The 25,287-nt window shown below is 31.4% G+C and overlaps 2 protein-coding genes across 2 annotated transcripts in view; one reads left to right on the top strand and one right to left on the bottom strand.

Moving 5' to 3' along the window:
• Positions 1-213: 213 nt before the first annotated feature.
• Positions 214-12,574, bottom strand: LOC107441826 (uncharacterized). The gene is made up of 2 exons (XM_016055208.4): positions 12,231-12,574; positions 214-2,254 (listed from the first exon to the last, which is right to left on the bottom strand). Exons 1-2 carry the CDS (start codon positions 12,240-12,242, stop codon positions 1,079-1,081), a joined length of 1,188 nt encoding a protein of 395 aa, XP_015910694.3. The 5' UTR covers positions 12,243-12,574; the 3' UTR covers positions 214-1,078.
• An 11,707-nt stretch (positions 12,575-24,281) lies between these two features.
• fng (Fringe glycosyltransferase) overlaps positions 24,282-25,287 on the top strand; it is a 37,030-nt gene continuing 36,024 nt past the window's right edge. Inside the window, exon 1 of the mRNA XM_016055213.4 lies at positions 24,282-24,860. Within this exon, the coding sequence (XP_015910699.2) occupies positions 24,468-24,860 (393 nt within the window). The 5' untranslated portion in view covers positions 24,282-24,467. The remainder of the gene's footprint in view (positions 24,861-25,287) is intronic.

Genomic DNA, 25,287 nt, shown 5'->3' with positions numbered 1-25,287 from the left:
TTTCTTTCAAACAAAATTAGTTTTAAATAAATCCAGTAAGGCAAAAAATTGCATCAACCAAAATTTTCTGCCTTGACGGAAGATTTTGAATGTGTTGGTCAAGTATAACTCTTTTTTTTAGTAATAATAATAAAAACTTTTCATATTTGGTTATTAAAACATTTTTTACAGTGCAAAACAATGATGTCAACAACTCAGAACAAAACAAAGCAATGAAACATTCGGTATTGATTTATTAACAATTAAAAACATATATATCGTAATAATGAACAATATTCTTCTTAAAAGCAGTTTTTTTTTATATTTCTAAATGAATGAAGAAGAGTATGAAATAAATAAGTTATATGGGTGAAAATGTGGTTATAAAATGCAGTGTTTCCTGTGATTCAAATTTTTGCTTGAAAATACACTTATTGTAAAAATATTTTGTAATGCACTTCATCATATAATATTTGCTACAGTTAGGACAATATAAATAACATTCTTTTCATTTATCTGATGAAGTTATAAAGAATTTTCCTCAAAATTTGCTTTGAAATTAAAGTCCACATATTATACAAATTGTTCCGTAATCCCCGCCCTTTTTTTTTACATATATTTAGAATAATTGTCAAAATTAAATTCATAAAATTATGCATATTAGAAGTCAACAGTTAATATTTCAGCTGGGAAAAAACAAAAATGCTATCGAATTTCTAACGAATGCGGAAAGCGAGACTGAACTCTTGGAAATTCCATACAGTTCAATCAGGCTATCAAATAGATTTTGATGTTTTTCATTCTGCCTTTCTTAGCTATTATTCGTTAAATATAGATAAGATTTTTTTTTTTTACTTAATTAACTAGTTGCCTTCAATGTTTGCTTACTTCTTTGATTTCATTTTTGTCAAGGATTGTAAAAATACGGGCTAAGGTTAGTAATTACGGAATATCCTGTACGTATTAGTAAATTTTATTTAAGACAAAATGTCTAAAATTTAAAAAACGAAGTTCGTTTGCGTGCTATGGTCTTCAAACCTAGGTTATCTCAATGTTCAGAAAATTTTGCTAAAAAGACAAGGGGAGGGGTAATAGTCATTCACTCCTGTTCAGACGAAGTTTCCTCTGTGGAGTCAGATTTTTCAGTTTCAGTATTCAAGGATGACAAATTCTGAACATTACTTGGTGTAGTTACTTCTAATTTAGTCATGGGTTTTTGCTTTTGCAACGTGGAATTTTCTGGATCTTTGGTTTTGTCACTTTTTTCTATTAACGATAATGTAGATCCATTGCTGTTGCTGGATTCTTTATTAATCTCAATAGATGAAGGTTTTGAGTTGCTTGAAGATTTTGGTTCCTCAGAAACTGATTTTAGTTGATCAGGTGGTGTTTCCCTTGGCGCATTGTTTACAACGCCTTCATTCGTATCAGGGTCGTTATTAGTTTCAGTCTGTTCTTCTTTATTAATGTCCACTAAATTGGTTTGTTTATTTAGTCCAGCATCAGATATTGGTACATTTGGTTGAAATCCATTTAAATTTATAGGTCTGTTAGAGTCATTATCAAGAACTCTAATCGGTCCTCCAACATTGTAAATGGGTCGGTTTAATTCATTGTTGGTAGGTGGTGGGCTTTGGGCTCTTCGAATGTAAATTGGCGCATTGGATTCATTACGCACTGTTCTCGCAGGTCCCCTCTGACGGTAGTATATTGGTCTGTTTCTTAAGTTATCGGTTGCAAAAGATGGTCTTTGTTGGTTAAAAACATTTTGTCCATAATTATTAGCCACTCTTTGAGGTTGACTGTTTGGTCTATTATTATCAATTGCTATGAGCGGTCTTTGCGGGCCATTTATGGCCTGCCTATTTTGGTTACTTCCTGGAGATAATTGCGGTCCTCTTTGGTATCCGCCATAAGTGACAGGAGGTCGGTTATATCCATTACCAGTTGTTTCTATAGGTCTCGGAGGTTCATTATATGGACGGTTTATTAGATTATTATTGGTTCTTGGTGGGCCTTGTTGAAATTGTTCACTATAGGGTCTGTTTGATTCAGCACCTAATGTTCCAGGTGATGCTCTTTGGAACCCATTGTTATAGGGTTGCTGGTTAGGAGGTGTCCATCTTTGCTGACCATTGAATTGGGGCGGAGGTTGATTTCTTGGGCCGGTCTGAATATTTTGTGGCTGTCCTCCATAAGAATTAAAGGCCTCGTTTGGTCTTTGAGCTTGGATGAGGTGAACGAAAGAGATTATAATTGCAATCCGACGAATCAACTGGAAAAGAAGAAATGTTTCTTAATAACAGTTCAATAAAAAATTCCTGATATTATACAGTTTTATAAAAAAATATTAAACTCTAAAATGTAAAGAAGGTTACATGTAGTATTCATCCTCGCATCGTGTTTGACACCTCCCTTCCAATCGCTGAAAGGGTGTGGCTGGGTATGGCAAAGGGGTTAGTGTATGTTTGTAGTCATTGTCATGCCAAAGACTAGATACAAATTTCGCCAATGTGGGGAATCGCAACTTGGCAGCACATAATGTAAAAATATACCCCTTTTCTTCTGAAAGAGTCACTGCGCGTGCTCGAGAAATCGAAACTGCGAAATAATGGGAAATCGCACTCCTAGCTAGTAATATCGATATCATAAGTAGAAATCGATGTTTTTAAATACTCATTCCACAAACGTACGAGTTCTCAGCAGATTACAGATTAATCTAAAAAAAAGATCTTTCTTTCTCACATAATCGCAAACTTATCCTCTAAAGCTGTTTATTTTTCTGGGCTAAATATATTATGACAATATATTTCTTGCCAACATCAAGAGGGGGTAAAAACCTCATATTAGATACAACCCCTTAAGTTCAATTATTTGTATTCGATTTTTATAATAAAAATAAGTAAAGTATGAAAATAGTGGGGTTTTTTTCCATCGCTTTTTTTAACACAATGCTAAAAACATTAATTGCAGAAAATGCTTGGTAATAAGCTTTCCTTAATACCAGCTAATTCAAAAAATTTATTACAAGCACTTGATAATGACTCCCAGTTTGTCCGTCCCGAAATGGGAGCTTTGGTTGGAAGTGTTGAATTATCTATAAAAGTAAAGCAATTTGTTTCCCACAAAATCTTTTTTTCTGCTTTACATGTTCATTATTAAATGCAATAATTCTAAGAAATTGAGAAGAAAAAGAAATATTCTCAATCGACATAGCAGCACCCAATGGGTTTAGTCTTAAAATGAAATTCCATCATACTTTTTCATGAATGGCTTAATACTTATTGCATTAAATTTAATATATATTTGAGCAACTCGATATTAATAATTTGGAAAATTTATTGTCTTTTAATAGCTTTTAAGAGTAACATCGTACTCAAAAAATTCTAAAACTAAGGAATCTTATTTTTAAAAGGAAATTTCTAGAAATCATAAGAAAACTTCATTTTCATAAAAAATTATGGCACAACATTTTTTAGGACATCAAAACTTGGTCAGTTTTCCCCAAAGAATGTTATTTTCTGTAACTAAAACATAGCATATAAACTTTTTTTTAATGAAGGTTTGAATTAATATTCATTTCAAATTTGGAGAAATTTATTTAATTCTTTATTTTTAATTTGATTGTCATTGATTGAAATCATTTGAAGCATTCAGTCAATTAAAATTATTTTTACATCAGTTACTTAGTAGATAGTTAACTTCGCTTTTTTGATATATTTTACAGAGATATGTGAATTATTTTAAATATTTAAGCAAATATTAAAATTATTTAAAAGAATTTAAATAGTTATTGAAAATTTTTTTGAATAGTCAAGATCATATACAGGGTGTCCCAAAAGGTCGTTTACAAACTTAACATGCTGGTCTGTCATATCATGATGAACAAGATTTACATAGGAACTTGTGTCCGAAAATTAGAACTGAGACCGCTAGAGGGCGATAAGTGCAGGTTTGGATGAGGAGAAAAAAATGATATCGATAGCGGTGTTAATATGATTTTTATTATAAAACATCATTACATCACAGCAAATGCTCAAAATTCCTTCCATTTGCCACAATGCACGTTTCGCAGTGTCATGGTGGAACGAGCTACTCTAGCGTTCGCCTTCTCGGAGACTTCTTTGCGGGTTGATGGCATACTCCTGTAGCACGGTTTCCTCTACGACAGGTGTGCGTGTAGCACGTTCTCGACCGATGTGGCTACGTGTACAAAAGCACCTGTTTCACATAATCTGCGGTGCAATCGTCCAAACAAAACATGACTTGGCTGACGTCAGTTTGGGAAGCGCTCAAGGTACGTCCGTGCCGCGGCTCGTCCATTTCCATCAGCGGCGCCGTATACGTAATGCATGTCGGCCATTTCTGCGTTACTAAACTCATTCATCCTTCTCCTTCAACGTCCACGCCTGAAATGATTGTTTTTCCCTCTCTCCCGTTTTCGTGCAATTATCGCCCTCTAGCGGTCGCAGTTTTAATTTTCGGACACAAGTTCCTATGCAAATCTTGTTCATCATGATATGACAGACCAGCATGTTAAGTTTGTAAACGACCTTTTGGGACACCCTGTAGTCATATTATAATTTTTAGCAAAGGGTTCAGTGGTATATTGATCGAATTCTATATATTAGTATCAACCCTGTATTACAGACTAAGTTCTTCCTTTTTTACAGTCATATGAGAATTATTTTAAATATTTAACCAAATATTAAAACAATTTAAAACAAATTTATGCAATTATTAAATTATTATTATTTTCTTTCTCTCTCTCTCTCTCTTTTTTTTTTTTTTTTTTTTTTTTGAATAGTTAAGATTTCTTCAATATTATAATTTTTAACAAGGGTTTCAGTGGTAAAATTTTTAAATTATTTTATTAGAAAATTTGAACTTAAAGGAAATATAATTGCTAGATTTAAATCAAATTGATTGAATTCTATGTAAATATTAGCAATCAAACTTGTATTGCAGACTAAGACAAAAACATGTAAAAAAAACAGCATTTTTTTTTAAAGAGGCTGATATGGCTAGAGGCTAATTCTTACTCACACCTTAATCTTAACTTCATTTTTATCAGCTCTAATTCATTATCCAAATACTTATTATACATCCTTATTTATACTATATATTAATATTATATATTAATAAAGACTTGCCTGCTTGTCATGATTTTTTGATCTATGAATATTTTATTTCGAATTTCAATTGGGAAACACAATTTTGTGAGTTGGAATTTTTAAGATTTCAGAATTTTTGCAAAACACTTGTATATTTAAAAGTGCATGATAAAAGCGCATGATGTGTATGGGTCAAATATTACTTTTACTTTATGCCGTATTATTTTAGATTAATTCTTATTCACTGACTTATATTTTGATTGTGAGAATCAAGATATGTTGTAATATGTTAATGAATTTTTAATAAACTTCGTAATTTCTTAATAAAATTAGTAGGTGCAACTTTCATAATTTCACTTCATGAGTAGTACAATTTTCTTAGTTTAAGAAAAAGGAAGATTGACGAAATAAATATGTAGATAGATTTTTAATTTTTTTGAACAGTTTTTTAAATAGTTTTTTTAAGAGTATATTAATAAATAGCATTTTTTAGATGTCAAAATTGACTAATTATGGGATTAATTATAAAAAAAAAACTTATCAAAATGAAGAAATAATATTTATATTTATTCATTACTAAAAATCCCTTCTTTTATAGTTAAGAAAAAAGGATTAAGTGATTATAAAACAAGATTAAAAATTTAGAATATGATATAAAATTGTTCGATATTTTTTTTTAACTAATATTTATTTTAACCGAACTTGAATTTTAACTGAAATAACTTCAATATTTTCATACTTCAAAGTATCTGTAAAGTACACTTTACAAAAATTATAAAATAGTATTATTACTTAATTGAGATTTCAGTGTTTTAATTTTTTCTTATTTTCCTTGAGCAATTTTCATAATTATGCTTCATATTATTAAGTGAAAATTTTATTTAAATATTTCAACAAAAAAAAAAAAAGTAAATCGAAGTAAAATTTTCATTATTTCTTTCAAATTTAAGAAATATTGCTAACTGTCAACTATCAACTTCGAGATAAACTTTGTAAAAATAATTAAATATTAATTTTAACCATTTTATTTCTATCAATTCATTTCATTTATATATTTTTCAATGCAAATAGCTTTGGATAATTTCAACGAAATAAGAATAAATTTGATAATGCAATCCATTTAAGAGGCGCTTGCATTAAAAAATCTTTCATTCTTAGGTATTTCAATTTTAAACTTTTCATATGTTTAGTCCCACTTCAACTCCGTATCCTTGTTATTTTGAACCCAATCCAGAAGACAAGGGAACTCCTGAACCAAATGTTGGGAGAAATGTGTCCTCATCGAGGACTTTGTGATGAAACTAACCCGTATTTGTGTTACATGGAGAAGAAAACCAAGAAAACATATCACGGTTAGCCTGACGGCAAGGGGACACTAACCATTGATCCGTCTACCGCTTAGGATATTTATTCTGCTGAGGATATTATCGCACAGTGGTTGGTGCAAACCGGAATCCGTATCAACCCTGGGATTTGAAACCTGTTCATCTAATTTGAAGGCGAACGTTATTTTCCCGAGCCATCTCTTATCATAAGATTGAAATATTCAGTTTAGTGAAGTTCAATGTAATTTTCATTAGTTTGCAGTTCAGTTAAGTTTGCGACCATGTTAGTGAGAAAGTTTTTATTGTGGTTTCTAAGATTTTATGCAGACGACTTCTTTCTCCTATTTCTTTGTGAGAAAGTAGTAAAAGAGTTTTTTAATTCTTTTTTTGAGGCAAATGTTACCAGTTTTTTTTTTTTAAAAAAAAAAAACTTTTTTTACAGACTATTGTATTAAAGAGCATTTTTCTAATTTTAGGTTTAAGCATTAAAACAAGGTTTAAAAAGGTTACTTTTCTAAAAACTTACTAAAACAAGTCACGCAATCATATACGATACTAACTTAATTTGAAAAATATTTTCAATTTTAACCATGTTTCTATAACCCTTTGATCAAGAGGTATTCACTGCACAGTTTCTGTACATGGGAATGTACAGAAAACTCAAAGTCTAATTTGATTAAAAGTTTAATATTTAACCACAATTTTTTTTTTAATTTATTAACTTAATTTAGCTATGTTTCGACATAAATAAAGATAATAGTTTTTTAAAAATATTAAGATATATATATTAATATTTTAAAAATATTAATATAAAATATTAATTAATATTAGAAGAGGTAATCTATAATAAATGTTTAAATAAAATTTACTAGAAAAATCGCTAAAAGGAAGAGTAAAATAAGACTTAAAAAATAAAATTTTTCTTTACATGGTACATTTTTACTTATAAATGTACCGTGTAATTAAAATCTCAAAACAAGTAATAGTTTTAAAAAATAAATTATATTTCAAAATAAAGAATTTCTTTTAAGAAAAATTTAAATATAGAAAATAATGTTTTTAAATAGAAATAACGTTTTTAAAAAACAATTAAATATTTTTAAAACAAAGAATGTTTTTTGAAAATAAATAATATTCAACAAAATAAGAATTTTTTTATAAATAATAATAAAAATTTGATCTTCTTTAAATAAAAAAGCAATATTTAAAAAAATAATAATTCCCTTCAACCAATAATAAAAATAAATAATGGTTTTAAAAAATCAATTTAGATTTTTTAAAATAAGAATTTTCTTAAACTTATAAATAATGTTATTAAAAATAAAAATTCCTTCAATAAGAATGCTTATGTTTTTAAAAACAAGAAATTCCTATTAAATTTCCTTTAAAAAACGAATTTTTATTTTTTAAAAATATTATTTTTAAAAATAAAACTTAGAGAAGCATGTCTCTAACTTCTTGATTGTTGAAAACATATTACTGTTAGTTCCCCTTTCAGTTTCAAACAAAGTAAGTACATGATCTTGTAATCTTTTTTCCCCCCAAAGAAATTGCTGAAAAGGTTACAATCGCACCTCCCAAATATGAGCTATATATTTTACTCTATAAGCTTCATGGGCAATAAACATTTGGTGTAAAAGCGGCGATAATCGCGCCAAGCTAGTTTACGGGATAAGCAGTAGAATCATATGAGGCTTTGAGTCGATGGGCAGAATTTAATTCTTTTCTAGATTTATCCTCCATATTGACTGGTAAACAAAACAGCAAGCAATATTTAAATTTTTCTTTCGATCTCCTTCCATCCACTCCCAGCGAACTGCGCTCCGGGAAAGAAAGAGAAAAAAAAAATTATCACACTTCTCGGTTCACAACTCATTTATGCAACAAGTTTAGGAATCATTATAAACTAATATTTTATTGCAGCAGGTGCTGATTATAGCAACTGAGGCAGGGACATTATACAGTCAGGGACCGATGAAGACAAATTCAGGCCCCCCCCCCCCATATTCTCCTGGCCCCATACAGAATATTTTGAAATTAAGTTACTGAAGTTTACATAATATTTTGAGTCCCAACAATAGAAAAGAATCTATTGAACTGCAAGATTAAACATTCTAAGAAATATTGAAAGCAGACAATTGAAGATTATTTTTCTAAGATGAAGTTTACGTATCTATAAATCAAAATCTAAAACAATGTTATGTCAAAATAAAAATAGTTTGGTGACCACAAACAATTGAAATCATCTGTAATTTTTGTTAAAAGTCACTGATTAACTGAAATATTTTTTTTTATTGTAAGATGTAATTATTTTTTATTTAGTACTTAAAATAACACAAAGCTATCTCACCTTCCATTTACTAATTTTTGTGACCCCTAAGGCCCATGCCTATTGGGCCTAGGCAATAATCAGGCCCTGTATACAGTTTTGGAATTCCCTAACGTCATAGATTAAAAAAAAAAATTTTTTAAATTTGTTTTCATTACTTACATCAATGATCTCTTTTCTAGGTTTTTTTAAGTGCTCAAGTATTAAGGTGAAAGTTCTATTGCTATTAGGTAAATATTTATCGAAAATTTGTGTTGAGCAGTAATATTTTGCTTTTAAAATACGTTATATTTTTAGATTTACTAAGTCTTTTGTAAGATTTACTAAGTCTTTTGTATGACTTACTAGATTTACTAAGTCTCTAAGTCTTTTTTAAGAGGTTGCAAACGTAGACTTTTAAGCTATTATACTTATTAATTATATAATCTATTGAAATTAAATTGCAAAGAGTGTTTAATTTTAAAATAATATATTTATTTAACTCATTCAAACCTGAATTTTTTTATGCCATAACGCAAAAAAGCTCCTTTTAAAGAAATGGTTATTTGTTTTAACTAAATGAATATTTTCTTCTATTAGCAACTATGTACTTGATTTTTGAAAAGAATAAAAAACGATATAAAAACAGTCCTGTTTCAGATAAGAAAAATTCTCGTAGAATTCTTGCAATTTACGAGACTTATATGTCATGCTAGGTCAAAATGGATTAAGTTAGTATTTATATATTTTATGCTTATTTGAGATTGCAATAAATATCTTTTATAAAAATTAAAACAATTAACATTTTACTAATTGAGTTACTTTGAATTCTTGATCACCCAGTGAATTGTCTAAGAATTTAGGATCCTTATTATTCGTGTATTTTCTAATATAACATCAAGTGTTTATTTTTTTAATGGATTTAAAAATAAGTGATAATTGGGAACTTTCAATTTGAAAAGAAGATTAGTGCTTAGGCGCAGCCATGTGACTTAAATCATATTTAATTGGATACCGATGTCACGCCTGTCTGTCGGTCGTAACTGATTGGCTTCTGAATCGACGAATGCCACGATTTATCCGTAACCCAAATACCAGTAGAGTTTTCAACAGAATTTCTAAGCTTTAGGTTCTGCTGTAACGTATAGTTAAACACATTAGTTTCCATAATAATTCTACACCCAAAACATTATTAGTTACTCATCTCGACATATAACTATAGCCGCACCTTCGGTGATTAGTTGGTTCGCCTTTCAACAGCCTTGTCAGAATAATTTAAGTTAAAATTAAAAATAGAATAATAATTATGAAAAAAAAAACAATTGGGGTATGCGCAACAGACGTGCCCTGAACAAATGCATTGCAAACAAGGCCTGTGAACTGCAATTTTAAAGTATGCTATCAAAATATTAAAACCATAAGATTTTAGTTCAAGATTTTACGTGCATGGGTAAAAAATCGCATCGAGGTTGGTTTTCTGATCTCGTGGTAATCAGAAATTCGAATTTTATATTTGCCTTTTAATACACTCAACAATCAGAAGGCGCATACATAATTTTCTTTTCTCTAGTCTCGATTGCGAACTGCTAATGATGAATAAATTAAATTTTAAAAAAAACTAATTTTTTTAAACTGTTTACATTTTGTTGCTGCTGGTCTGTCGATAAATCTCTACATCAAAATTTTAATTAAGAATTATATTACAACTAGGAGGCTCCGCCCCCTGCTCGCTAACGCTCGCCAACCCCCGAGAATTGCTACGCAATCCTATGTGGTTCACGCCGTGAACCATGGCTCGCTGCGCTCGCTCGCCAATGAACACAAAGTTCTAGCACAAAGACATAATATATTATCATCAAAGACATAGTATTTTATCATCAAAGACATAGTATTATACTTATGTAGAAGAATTCTACCAATGTTCTTATTGGCTTTTAAAAAAGTATATTAGCTATTTAGATTGTACATGGTGAAAAAATCAAAACATTAGCTAAATAAGAAACATATTAGCAAAATAAATTATCAAATATTGCTTCACTAACATTCTGCATTTTAAAGCGTGAAAATTCAATGCATAAATAAACGCGAAATATTAAAAAATTCAATGCATTCAATACAAACACTTAAACGTTTTTTAGACGTTTAGGTAGCTCCCAGTAGAAAAATATCAATTCAACAGCGGCCTTTTAAAGCATTCTCACTTCAATTAATTAATTAATTCCTAAATGAGTTTAAATTAAATATTGCCATGTTTTTAGTGCATGAATCTGAATTGAACAACCTGATAATGCTCACTCTGGTTATTGTTATCTGGTTGCTCACTACGTGCTCTTGCGCGCCGAATCCAATCAATTAAAAATGAAAACTGTTGCCAGCGCGAGAAAAGAAATATCATCGGTTTTACATACATACATACGTACGTATTAGCGTTTTATATAATATAGATTAGAGTCATCGTAAAGGTGAGGCAAGCGGGACGTTTGTCACGGACCCGCCCCAAAGCTATAAATTTATTTATTTATTATTATTTTTTTAAAAATATTTTTTGGTTTTAAAAGTTTGAATTTTATGACATATCAATCATATAGAGATTGAATGTAATAACTTAAGCCATAAGTATGGCTTCTAAAGGCAGCAGTTTTTAACATATTGATAATAGAAACTAGTTATGTTAAACATTTTTGCATAATACACATATATGAAAAAACAGCGATAATCGAAATTTTGAAAATCAAAATCAAAAAGAATAATACCAATGCTAGAAAAATTATTAACTACAAAAAATCGTACAATTCGTTTTTATGTATTAAACGATTAAACGTTTTCTTAAACTTTATCTTAGAGGCCCCTTAACAAAAAGAGAAAACGTAAAGGATCTTACAAAATATTATGCCTACGTCCTACTGCCTCTGATTAAAATTAGCAACCGAAATTTACGTAACTATTCATCTTCTACCAGCACTATAACAGAGTGCCAGCCACGGCTATCTCAATTCATCACGATCATTAACTCACTTTTTCACTACTTTTTGACATCATCTAACCATCGATTGTGAGCTTCGCCTGTTTTCCTAAATTTCATCACTTTTAGAATCGTTAGCTAAACACTTTTTTATTTATTTTTTTCTCCGTTTAAAAATAAATTCAAAACAAACAAATAAATAAAAAATAAATGAATGAAAAAAAAAAGGAATGAATAAAAGCTTTTTTTTTTTTGGATAAAAATAATTCCAGTTGTATAGCATTTGTCAACAATATCTGGAAAATCTGAAAGCCAATTCTAACGTATTTTTTAAGAGCAGAATCAATGGTACACACTTAGTTATTTGAGTATAATAGTCCTGAATAAAGAAGAAAAAAAACAGTTGTTTTTTAAATTATTTGTTATATTATAAAGAATGGTTTATGTAACATTTCAAGGAAAACTGTAAAAAATATATTCAATGTTTTAAAAAATTAAGTTATTTTTTTTTAGACTAACAATAAAATGTTGATCAAACTTACCACAGATACCATCGTGTATTTAGTGAATATTCCCGAATACCAACCGTTTGGATGGATAAAATCTTTCACCGAAACGATATCTTTTATACGAATTTTGTTGAGAACTATAAAATCACGATGAATTCTTTATTATTTTTGCTTAATAATGGGTAGTATTGCACCTTAATACAATGGAACAAATAATTTTTCCAATTACTCTCGTAATTGTTTACACTCTGTAAGGCCCAAGAGTTCTTTCAATTGTGTTTCGAGGATATTGCCACCATAAATGTGTCAAATATGAGAATTCAAAAACACGTAAAATAAACTAACTCTTACATGCGACTGTAGCAATTTGAAGAATAACAGAAGAAAATATGGCAGTTACATGCTTGGTAAGGAAAGAAGGGGGGGAAAAAAAGAAAGAAAAAATGGCTGAGGTTGATGATTTCAGACACACGATTCTACCGCAATCATCGACTTAATGTTTCAACAAATATTATGCTCTACGTTGAATATTTAAATGAGAAGAATATAATATACCATGCAATCTCCGTCGTTGCGTTAAAAAGAAATTTTTTTAGAATTTCACTGATTTACAAGATCAAAAAATTTTGCCCGCCTCTGTTGTTTAGTTCGGGACGCGTGGCTTTTAAATTATAGTAGGTATATTTTAAGCTGTATTTCAAACTTAGGGAAGCATGATTTTTTTTGTAATGAAATAAGGTTTTAAAAAATAAATATCACGTATTTATAAAGCTACATATTATTTTAAATACTCAATGAGAATTTTACATTTATTGTGCATCCTACTCATAGTTGCATTATTGCTATGTTTACATTTGATTTATTATATCGTCTCCTTAGACATAAGTGTAGATATATTTGTCTTTTGTGAAATAAAAACTTTATAAAAAGAGTACCAGCCGTATCGGAACTTTTAAAAAAATTTACATATAAAGTAGCAATATATATCGAAAAATAAAAACCGAATTTTTACAATTAATAAAAATTTCAATTGGTTTGGTGTCTAATTAGAGTTTTCGAAAAAAAAGATTCTTCAAATTAAAAAAAAGAAAAAAAATTTAATACTTTAAATCCATGAACTGAAAATATTATTTTATTAAAATTATAATTATATTACCCGTATTTTAAAATTCGAAGCTTCTTACTTTAAAATAACTATCATTAAGTATTGTAATGGCTTAAATTAAAAAAAAAAAAAAAAAATGCTAAGCCATGGCTAAATATTAAATTTTAAGATTTAAGGTTCTTTTAAGGAATTGTGAATTCTGAGATGTTTATTCCTGGAAATTTTAAGAAAATATTGTTTATGTTTGAACTTGGTTTCCTTAAAAATTTCGTTAAAAAGTAAAATAAATCATTAAAAAAAATTTTTTTTATAAAAAGTTCACCCACATCGATTGCTACAATAATTTTTTGTTTGTAGACGATATTCAGTTGGTTATGTCTAAATTAAAAAAAGGACAGATCCCAAAATGTTTTATTATATTGACACACATATGTTTATTTGAGGAGGACAAAATACATAACTTAAAAAGCTGTGTCCACATTATCATTTTTTTCGAGTACTTAATTTTTATTTCTTAAGTGAGCATTAGCGCTTTTTTGGTAGCTGTTATTTTTAAGTGCTTTTTTTAAAAAAAATTTCTTTTAAGGTTCAATTATGTTCAATTTATGATGATGAAAAAATTATTTACTTATTAATTATTTTAATTTTTTAATCATTTCACACATTTTTTTAAGCGATTACTACACACTTTTGTACTTAATGGGAACTAAAATGATATTTACCGAATAGCGTGAATGTCATGCGAGAAAATGTGAAAATATTACTAATCTTGAAATGAAATGTGTTGTTAATATGCGAACAAAACCCCATTTTTCCTCTCTCTCAGGTAAGTTGCGCGAGTTAGTGTAAAGACTTCCCGATAGGGGAAATCCGTGTTATAGTAGTCAAAGCATCTGCCTGAGAGGTGGTTCGTTCGTTCGGTTGCATCATGAGCTATGATGATTGATTAAGCTATATTTTCTTTTGCATAGTGTGTGCGTGATGTTATTTCCTCAAGTTGTATTTTAATAAACTCTTTATTTGCTAGCATTGCTTCTGTGTCCCTCAACAAAACAACATTTGTTAGCGGAGCGTGGTTTACGATCATCATGGAAAAAGACTAAGTTTTTGGAATTCCGAAGTTGACTGGAACTAATTATCATCTTTGGGCCATGAAAATGGAAGCAGTTTTGAATTTGAAAAGACTAATGTCGGCATTGACAGAGGAAGCTCCAACTGAACCTGTTAAATTGCAAGTTTGGGAAACTACTAACCAAGATGCCGTATCATACTTGAAGTTGTCTCTATCAGACGAGCAGGCTTTGCTATATGCAGAAGAAAAGAATTCAAAAGCTTTGTGGACAAGCATTAAAACTACCTACACTGGGCTTGAAGAAGATAGAAAGATTGATGCGGGTGCCGAACTTAAAAGCTTAGAAATGCTGGATTTAGAAGCCGTAAACGATTATATAGCTCGAGCTAAAGGATTATCTACTAAGTGTGCTTCCTTGGGACAGAAAATATCTGACAGAGAATTGGTGTTTTACACGGTCATAGATCTAGATGAAAAATATGAGAGCATAAAACAAGTTTTAAAAACTCAACAAGAAAAGTCGCTAGAAGAAATACTCGAAGTCTTAAGGGACGAAGAAAAGATTTACTACAGAAATCCCATGGACAAAGAAATTTGGAATCTGCGTATGCTACTCAGAAGAAGAGTCTTCCAAGGAAAATATGCTACTCCTGTAGACGACCGGGGCATATAACGAGGAATTGTTATTCAAAACATCAAGAAGTGGGAACCGATAGAGGCTGCAAACCATCGACAAGCAGAGTAAAAGGTCGTCGAAAATCAAATTTTCTAGAAACGTTGGTATCCGATAGTGCTATTCCAGATAATTTCGCCTTAGTTTCAGCTGAACAGAAAGGACAAGTGGACGAATGTTGGATTCCTGGATAGCGGAGCCACGTCTCATATGTGTAAGGTAGGGATGGACGCTGGTCTGAATCTCTAGATGCTTGCGACAGTAAAATATACCAGGCAGGTAAGACTTTTACATTAGATACTAAAGGAACCGGAACTGTTAAAGCTATTTCACTAAGTAATAATGCAAAAATTATAATTAGTAATGTATTGTATATACCAGAATTACGTCATAATTTACTGTCAGTTACATGTTTAATGGATAAAAGGTATAAGGATAAATCACAGTCAAACTCAGTAATAATTATTGTTTCTAATGGACGTTTAGTTTTGAAAGCTTTAAATGTGAATAAAAAATTAGAAGTTGAGCTAAAACTTAATGCTAATAACGATGTATGTTTTTCTGGGTGTAACAAAGTTAAAAATAACGCTGAAATGAATGTAATTTGGCATAAAAGATTGTGTCATTTAAATGCTGATTATATGCGTAAAATGTCTAAAGTGTTAAATTTAAAAATTGATGATGAATTGTCTTGTGAATCTTAATCTTCTAAGATTACCAGAAAACCTCATTATAGTATTTTAACTCCATAACGACTTCCCGATAGGGGAAATCCGTATATAGTAGTCGAAGCATCTGCCTTCAGAGGTGGTTCATTCACGATTGAGATTTCTTAGAGTGCGGTTGTTTTATCTCTATCCACAATGTCTTCCCAGAGATCTCGCCGTGGAGGGAAGGTTTACCAACCCTGCCGCAAGCCAACCCCCACCTTTGACTCCCCAGCTATCAAGGCAAACGCCTGGAGAGATGTCCAAAAGGAAGTTGATGATTCGATTGACCTCCGATTTTGATTATCATATTGCCAGCTGCAGAAGTTGCATTGAAATGCATACCTATGTCGAAAGCGAAAACTACTGGTATATGATCTACTACTGCCTTGAGGCTCTCCAAGAAATTAACGACAAAAGGACTGCCCAAGCCACCGAGACATCCCTGGATACAGAACAGTCAGAAGAGGTGAATGCCACCGAAACTACTACCCCAACTGAGCCTGAAATGATGGAAGAGGCGAAAGCCTTGGAAATCGTTACCAAGCTGGATCCAGACTCCGAAAGACCTGAAAAGAAGAGGAAGAAAAAGACTTCTCCTACTGATTCCCCTCCTGACTCAGTGCCTACATCTCCTTTGGAACCTGAACCGATGCAGCGAGAGGAAGTAACCGAAGCCTCGGCGACGGTGGAAACTCCCGTTTCCACTTCAACAGAGGACTCTCCACCGAGCAGAAAATTGAAAACCCTCTTCAGAGGATTAAATGCAAGCGGACAGGGCCTTAGGCCCCTCCCACTTTTTCTTATCTTCCAATCAGATTCCAGAGTTAACAGGAACATCTTCTACATCAGTACCTAAGAAAAGTTCAGATTGAGCGTTTCCGTGGGGGACGCTTGCAAACTCAGTGTTTTAGATGCCAAAAATATGGACACTCCCAGCGTAACTGCTCAGCAGAACCAGCCTGCCTGAAATGTGCTCAAACTCACTTCTCGTACGAGTGTACGAAACCAATCTCTGAACCGGCGACCTGCGTTAACTGCAACGGTGAGCACCCACCCTGTTTTTCGGGCTGCTGTGCAAGACCCAGGAAAAAACCAAAAGGAAAAAAGACCCTTCCCAAGAAAGCTACAGATTCTGCCAGTCGTTTTTTAAGACTTTTTACTGAAATGAAAGAACTCTTGAAAGATAAAGAGCTTGTAAAGCATCTTCGATCCCTTCTCCCTGAGACTTTGATGATCGGCCAATCACGAGCCAGCTACCAGGAAGCCACGCCCCTTCACAACTTAACTTCTTTCAATTCCCACCTCAGATGCTTCTGTGTTCCTCAACAAAATGGAAGGTTGAATTTATTTTGTGAGAAATATTGTATATTATTTCTATTCATTCCAAGTCTATTCAAGAGAAGAAAAAAATCTTAATTATTAATTCTTACGACTATATAATTATGTATTTATTATAAGAAAAAGCATTTTTTCATATTTCTTTTTTAAATTACTGCACTTAATCTAATTATTTCTTATGGATTTTTATTCGTAAAGAAATAATGACTATTTTAGTCTCGCAAAGCATAGAATATATTTGAATCAATGAATTGAAAGACCAGACAAAAACTGAATCTTCAGCTTGATATAAAGAGAGAGCTTTTTTCTATTGCACAAAATATACTATACCAAGTAGATGTACATGAATTTTTTATATCCTAGATAGGTATGTATCTGTATCAGCTAAATCGAAAAATGCAAGAATCTCAATTTTGAAAAAGTGGAGAATCACAGACTATAATAGTCCCTATCATATATGGCAACGTTACTTTTAAAAAGTAACGAGTAAAAGTACAAGTATTTTTAAAAAAAGTAACGAGTAAAAAGTAAAAAGTTCTTATTTTAAAAAGTAACGAGTAAAAAGTACAAGTAAAAGTACAAGTACTAAACAAAAAAAGTAACGATTTAAAAGTACATTTTTAGGAAATCGAAAATTCAAAGTTACCTGAAATTTCATTGAATAATATTCTTATGTTCTTTAATGTTTTTGCAAAATTGTTGTTATTTATTTAATTATTTTTAATTTTGAAAGTTATGGATATTAATTTATTTTTAAATTCAGAATATTATAATATAATTTTATAATATAATCGTATAATATAATTTTAAAATCAAATATAATTTTAATATCAAACTTTTTATGGATTTGCACGAAAAAGAAATTTTATCTATTGACTTTAATTTTTAGTTTATTATTTTTGTTTAATTAAATTACCATTGATTTAAAATTGTTTTACTCTTTAGAAACGCGTTTTAAAAACACAAACATAAACAAAGCAAACACGGGGTTTCAGATAGCTTTGTGATCTTTGAGCTAGTAAAAAATAATTGAATGTGCAGTATAAGTTGAAACAGAAGGTATTTAAAAACGAAGTTAGCTGTGAATGCATATATATTGCATTCACAGCTTTTTTATTATTTATTTATTTATTTATTTATTTTTTATTTTTTTTAAGAAAGCTTACCGAGTTTTAGAAAAAAGTAACGATTTCATTCGATATTTCCGTTACAAATACTTTTACTTTTTCCCTAAAAAAGTAACGAAAGTACAAGTAAAAGTACTAAATTTAAAAAGTAACGAAGTACAAGTAAAAGTACGTACTTTTTACTTGTACCGGCGGTACAAGTAACGAAAGTAAAAGTACTGCCATGTATGGTCCCTATATATAATATGAAGTATAGTTGTATTTAATTTTATAATCAGCGTTGAACAGCCGACTCTATTCTCAGTTTATGAATACTGTTACAAAGAGGAATATTAATATTTAATTAGGTTAACTTAAATTGAATTTTAAAGAGTATCAAAAAGAAGAGAGGTTTAAATTTGGGCATGCGTTAGAGTGTTTTACAGGGATTGTATAGGGTTAGGCGGCGAAATATAGTGTTATACCACAAAAACCGTGATAGGCTCTTGAGGTCAATTAATAGGTTGACTAAAGAAATTAATAAAAGGGAGTAAAGTGTGTGTGATGAGAATCAAAATGCATAAATCAGAACATCTAAAAATGGAAACAAAAAAAAATCATTTACTTCTGGGTACGACCTGTTACAAAAAAACAGAAATGCAAGAGGAAATTTAGTTACTCACCCATCAAGGATTGCAGTAGATGTTGAAGAGTCATGCCCATGAAGATAAAGAACTCGGCAAAAAGGGGTAAATTAAAAAAATATAGGAGTAAACTGGAAAAAAAAAACAACAGCTGACCATATTTTGATGAGCACAAAGAATTAATATTTATTATTGAAAAAAATTAACAAATTTACAGCCAACATTCCTTTTTTTTTTAAGCAAAATGAAATGCAAAGATTTCAATTATAAAGAAAAGAGACGCCAGCACATTTGGCGCAAAATTAATCAAAGTGGTAAATAGTATTTCAAACAAAAAGAATTTACAACTTTTAAGAGGTATATAATTTCAAAGAAAACTAACATATTAAGTTAAAAAAAGGGAGGGGAAACAACACCATATTAATGGCGGATAAAACTTAGCAAAAAAAAAGGAAGGTCTAAAAAAATAAAAAAGTTGTGCGGACACATAGGACCAGCCCGAAGGCCTCCCAGAGGTGAACTGGCTTAAGTCTAGTCTATTAGGTGGTTTGGGGCGCCTGAGGCCGGAACGGCCCTTTATCAGTTCATCGTGTGATGACAGTCTATGAGGTAATTCCTTGTGGTTGGAATGAAAAGGAAATTTAAATAAGATGTAAGGCTACGTCAGTGGAGAAGGCATGAGTTGAGGTGTGAAGATCATCATTGTGATGGGGAGGCCCCATTCAGAAGAGATTGAAGTAGGCTTGTAACTTCTTGATTCTTGAGGAGCTCCAGCAGTTCTTTCACAAGTGAAACCAGGCGATGAGCTGTGGATGCAGGTGTGTCCTTGAACTGTTGTCTTTTTCCACTGGGGAGGGCCTCGCACCCAGTGAAATTGGAATCGTGGTTCCCGTCGCAGTTACAGCATTTGGCGGGAGAATTTTTGTCCTTTTCACATTGGTATGAATAGTGGAAATCTGCACATTTCATGCATCTTGGCTGATTGGAACAGGAACGCTGAGTATGGCTGTAGCCCTGGCACCGAAAACACTGCAGCGGCCGCCGACCGCCACGGAATCTCTCGGTGCTAATAAGAATCTGCTTGATACTCGAGATGGAGTATACCTTCTGCTGATTGGCCAGTGGAGTGATAATGCGGAAAAGGGGGAGGAGCCTATAGGTTCCAGAATTTTTGCAGACTTGAAGGAGAGTTTTTGCAGACTTGAGTGGCTGTTCTTCCTTGGGTTCCGAAGCTGTGGCAGTAGTAGGCTCAGGCTCTGGGTGGGATTCAGGAGTAGAAGGGCTGCTAGTAGTCTTTGTAGAAGTTCCATGAGTTTTCTTCTTCTTCTTCCTTTTTCTCCTCTTAGCTGGCGGTTCTTTGTTGTTTTGGGTCTGGGGCTCAGTTTCTGAGGCCGAAGCCTCATCGCCATGCTCCGAGTTGTTTTCAGTGCTTTTCTCCGATACTGGAGATTTCGCTTCAGGAGTAGTTTCTATCTCTGAGGATTCCTTCGACTTTTCAGGTTGGTTCAGCGTGACTGTTTCCGTAGGCATGATTTCTGTATCAGGCTCCTCAGGGAATAGTTCTTTTCATCTGATGATGAGAGCTCTCCACGGGCGTATATAAGGGGGGTGTCCATGGGGTCCGGACTCCCCCCCCTTAGCTTGAGTTTTTTTTAATATCCATATTTCCAAATATCGCATAGAACTTCTTATAATATACGTCTTGCCTTGAAAAATAATTTTTTAAGAAATATGTGGAAAAAAAATTTCGTTTGCACCTTACAAAAGCTGAAGAATCCCTGGCTTTGCATGTTTCATTGAGCGAAAGAAACGAAAGTTTCATCGAGAAAGTTCCGACGAAATTGTAATTAAGGTGTCAACAAGGCGCAAAAGATTAAAGTTATTACTTTAAGCAATTAACATTTTTCTATACTCTTTGATGATTGTTTTCCTTGCAATAAACAAATATTTTATACACCTGTATGATTACTGAAATATTAGTAGCTTATATATATATATATATATATATATATATATATATATATATATATATATATATATATATATATATATATATATATAATGGAAATTCTCGACCCCCCCCCCTTGCAAAAGCTATAGCTACGGCCGTGGAGCTCTCACTTGAAATTCACAGGTGTAATGTGATTTATCTCCTTTTTCTATTTGCCGTTGCCATGCAGACTTATTTTTCTCAATTTGTAAATCAACGGCTTGTTTAGTAACGCAATGATCAACATATCTAGAGCAGAACTCCGAACGCTCTTCGTCAGTTTCCAGCATATGGAATCTTTCAGTATAAGAGGGTTGCCGCACGGGCCTCTCGGCTCTCCGCTTTCCATCTCGGGTAAAACGTTGTTAAGACATGGTACGCACAGAGCTAGTTTCAACACAACCGCACTCTACAGAGGCTTGAGTCGAACTGGCTTAAGACGCTGTCGAAAAAATTAGAAATTTGGGAGGAAAAGGGGGAACTAATAAGGGTCCAGGAAAAACACTAACCGCAAGACGGGAAGCCCCGTTTTAAAACAAGCGGGATGGAGGGAAGAAGAAAACTGTAAAAAAAAAAACATGATGGCTAAGCAGCCAAAAAGTAAAACATGGAGAAACGTTAAATAAAATTGAATGGCGCTTAAAACAAAAAACAAAGGTATAAAAGGTGGTAAAAGGATAAAATTAAATGAGAACAAATCGTTGAACTAAATAATATAAAAGTAAAACAAATTGTTGTTAATTTACGTCGCACTAGAGCTGCACAATGGGCTATTGGCGACGGTCCGGGAAACATCCCGGAGGATGATCCGAAGACATGCCATCACAATTTTGATCCTCTGGGTAGGGGATGGCACCCCCGCTTCGGTAGCCCGACGACCTGCGCGCGAAGTCGAGCACTTTACGGTAGCACAACAAACGAATTGAAGGGGAATAAGATTAAATTAAAGAAAAAAATAAAGAAATACATTGTTCAAAAAAACAATATCGCAGAGCACTGTGACAAGTACCAATATTCAACTCTTGTAATTTTGATCCCATTCCGGAAGACATTTGCCTTCGTAGAAGATTTTTGGATGGAACTAACCTGCCTTTGTGCTTCGTGGAGGGGGAAAACCATGTAAAACTCCCACAGTTAGCCTGATGGCAAGGGGATTCTAACCCATGATCCGTCTACCAGTGAGGATATTTTTCGTCACCACTGTTGGGTGCGGAACTCATATCGACCAGCCATCTCTGGGATTCAAACTTGGTGCACCTTACTGGAAGGTAAGCGCTTCATATACAAGAACCACCTCGGCTCATGAAATACAGTTTTACTTATAGGGCAAAATGGAGGGTGATACCGGCCACAAAGCGACTCCATAGAAAAAAAATGTGCTTGTTTATGGCCAGCCGATCGCCACTTTTTCGTCGTAAAGGCAGCCTTGTGCACCAAAGCAACTTCGCGTATTACACAAAAAAGAAACGTTTTTTAAGCTGGTTAAATATTTCAGAGAGGCTGAATTTAATGTTCAATGGTTGCATTCAAATTCGAGTTCACTTCATAATACTTAAAGAAAAAAATTATTGACGACACTATCTAATAAAACTAATCTATTACAGATAATTTTATTAACATATTCAAATTTATTTCAGATTTATTTTATTACGAAGAATTTTATGTTTCTAATATAACATACTTTTTATGTCACAATGATGGTTAAAATTTAAAACCTAAATTTTATGAGTTAAAAGCGTTAAATAGAATATTTAAAGTTTCTATAAATCTACTTGAAAAGGTCAGAAATGTTTTTCCTTCATTTTAGAAAAGTACCATGTTGTGTTTACTATATTTTGAATAGTACCTAACATTATTAATAATATCAATAATTTCAATTTTTGAAAAAATGGCCACTATTAAAATTTTGTACTACCGTCACTGACCGTTTACAAAATTTTTTATATTTGTCCTATAGTTCTGAGCCATTCTGAGGTATGGTCAATGGCATGCAGGGGGAAAACTTCTCCTGATTGATGTTCCCGAAAAGAGAAATATAATTAAGTGATGGGAACATTTATTTAAAAAAATAATTAAAAAAATGCATAAAATTTATTTAGAACAAAATATTCTTTAGTCATCAAATGCATTCCCCCTTTTTTCTGTATAAATAGGACTGTCGCCCTCTTCTCTTTTTCATTCTTTTTCTCTTTCTTTTTTGAAGTTTTATATTTTTGGAACAAAAACTCGGATTGTATAATATTTTTTTGCCACTATGATTAAAAAAATAATTATGAGAGTTTAGTTCTTCGCCCATATAAATCCTGTTTGACTCTAAACAAAGTAAACTGCCAATACTTAGCAGTAATGCGACAATGCAATAGGATTAAAAAATTTTTTCTTCTCAAATATTTGTCGTTAAAACTACACGAACATCTATTTACATGTTATGTTCATTATTCTATGAAGGTTTTATTGTGAGACAGTCACAAACCATTTAATAATAAATAATAAAAAGTTTTAGGAAAATTTTGATTATAAGAGGATGGTTTCAAGTTTTTGCTATGATTTCAATCAAAAAAAAAAAAAAAATTCTAGATAATATTAAATCTTAATTTGGTATTTATTAGTGCAAATATATAACGTTTTTAAACAAAAACATAGAAAATGAGTCTTTAAACGCTACAATTTAAGTATGGATTTTCATTTTTTTTTCTTTTTTGATATGATGGATTGTACTTGGAAATGATGTGTGGCAATTCTACCGTTGATATAAAATTGATCAAATTTCTAAGAATAAATTAATAAAAAAAGTTTTTAAAAATTATAAAATAAAAAAAAATTACAAAAGTTTAATAAAGTATGATATATCTTCCAGTTAAATCAAAGTAAATGGTTGTAACATTGAAATGAAAATTTCTAGAAGGATCACTAACTAGGTGCCAGAGGCCAGAAATGGAAAGTAACGTAACAGCTTCTTTGATAAATTTTACTAAAATATTTCAAGCTAGCTACGATTTTTGAGTTGCAGAGCGATTGAGATTCGTAGACCCCTGGTAATAAGTATAAAATAAAAATTTATTTTTAGAGTAAAAATAAAAATTTTATTAAATTCATTATTAAAAAAATTTTTATCTCAAAAATAGCTCATAAAATATATTTAATTATTTTTCATTTGATATATATTAATTATTATTATTTATTTTAATAATCTTTGCAATTTACAAGTGGACTTCAATTCTCACATATATTTTAATTTATTTTGATCTTTATTCTCGCTTAACACCGATTTTTTAAAACTAATTTTTTAAATTATTTTTCCGTGTTTATAAATTAACATTATTTTCACTTCGCAATATTTCGACCATGGAGACAGAGTATCGCTTCAACATTCACGATTTTGACTGGAAAGAAACTTCTTTGTTGCAAAGTCGCCAAATCCGCCTACTCTTGGCATCTTCTCTGGCAACATTGTTCATATGTGTTATGGCAACCTGCTTAATGTTTTGAAGACTGTCAAAAAACTTTTTCTCCCCGTCTTCCGCGCTTTTCGAATGGCTGTGGTTGTTATTGAGTATGTTGTATTACTTTCATTCTTTAAAAAGTGGTTAGATGATGTTAAATTATCATATTTCTTGCCATGATATTGACTTATGATGAGGTGTTATGTTCAAAATATATTTAAGTGGCTGTTAGTAGCTTTTCTTATCGTTTGCTACACTTTATTGGTTATTTTGTGGCAGGTCGACGTACCTCGTCATCAGGTGTCTGAGTGGTCAGACAACAAAGATGGCGCTATCATTCGGACGCATACCAAAACACGTGAATATATTCAAGAAAGAGCGCCTAGATCTCTTCAAAACTTGGAAGAAGAAACTCAAAAATTTAAAATAAATAATCATGTTGTTCGTGCCATTAAAGAAACTCGTAACAATCAGACTACGAAACTTAACGATCTCTTCATTAGTGTAAAAACAACTAAAGCATTTCATCAGAGTAGAGTCAATATTATTTTAAAGACCTGGTTTGTTTTGGCTAGAGATCAAGTAAGTTATAATTTTAGTCATTATTTTTTAATTTGGGATAATATTTCCCCAAAGGGACCCTTTCTTTCTTAAATTAAATCCATATTCTCCGTTACTGAAGTGTAACACTGTAAAATTCATTAAAATTATCCACTGTGATTTATTTGAAAAATATTCAAAAGTATTTATATATAAGTTATTCTGATTAAATGTATCTTCAAACTCTTAAAATATGTGTTTAATCTGGTGAACGCTCTTAGAGATTCGTGGACCAGTTGCATACACAATGCACTTTAAAAAAAACATCCTCTATTTTTGTAATTATATTTATTTCTTGATTTTTTTAGCTTATTAATTGACATTTAAGTTATATATCTTTAACCAGGGTTATTCATTAATATAATTTGACAAAGTTCACAGTATTCTCTCGGTGTGTTTTAAAAATATA

The sequence above is a fragment of the Parasteatoda tepidariorum genome, chromosome 3 (assembly GCF_982258835.1).
Source record: "Parasteatoda tepidariorum strain Cologne lab strain chromosome 3, Ptep-v5.0, whole genome shotgun sequence".
Taxonomy (NCBI): Eukaryota; Metazoa; Arthropoda; class Arachnida; order Araneae; family Theridiidae; genus Parasteatoda; species Parasteatoda tepidariorum.
This window is presented reverse-complemented; position numbering and strand designations above follow the sequence as displayed.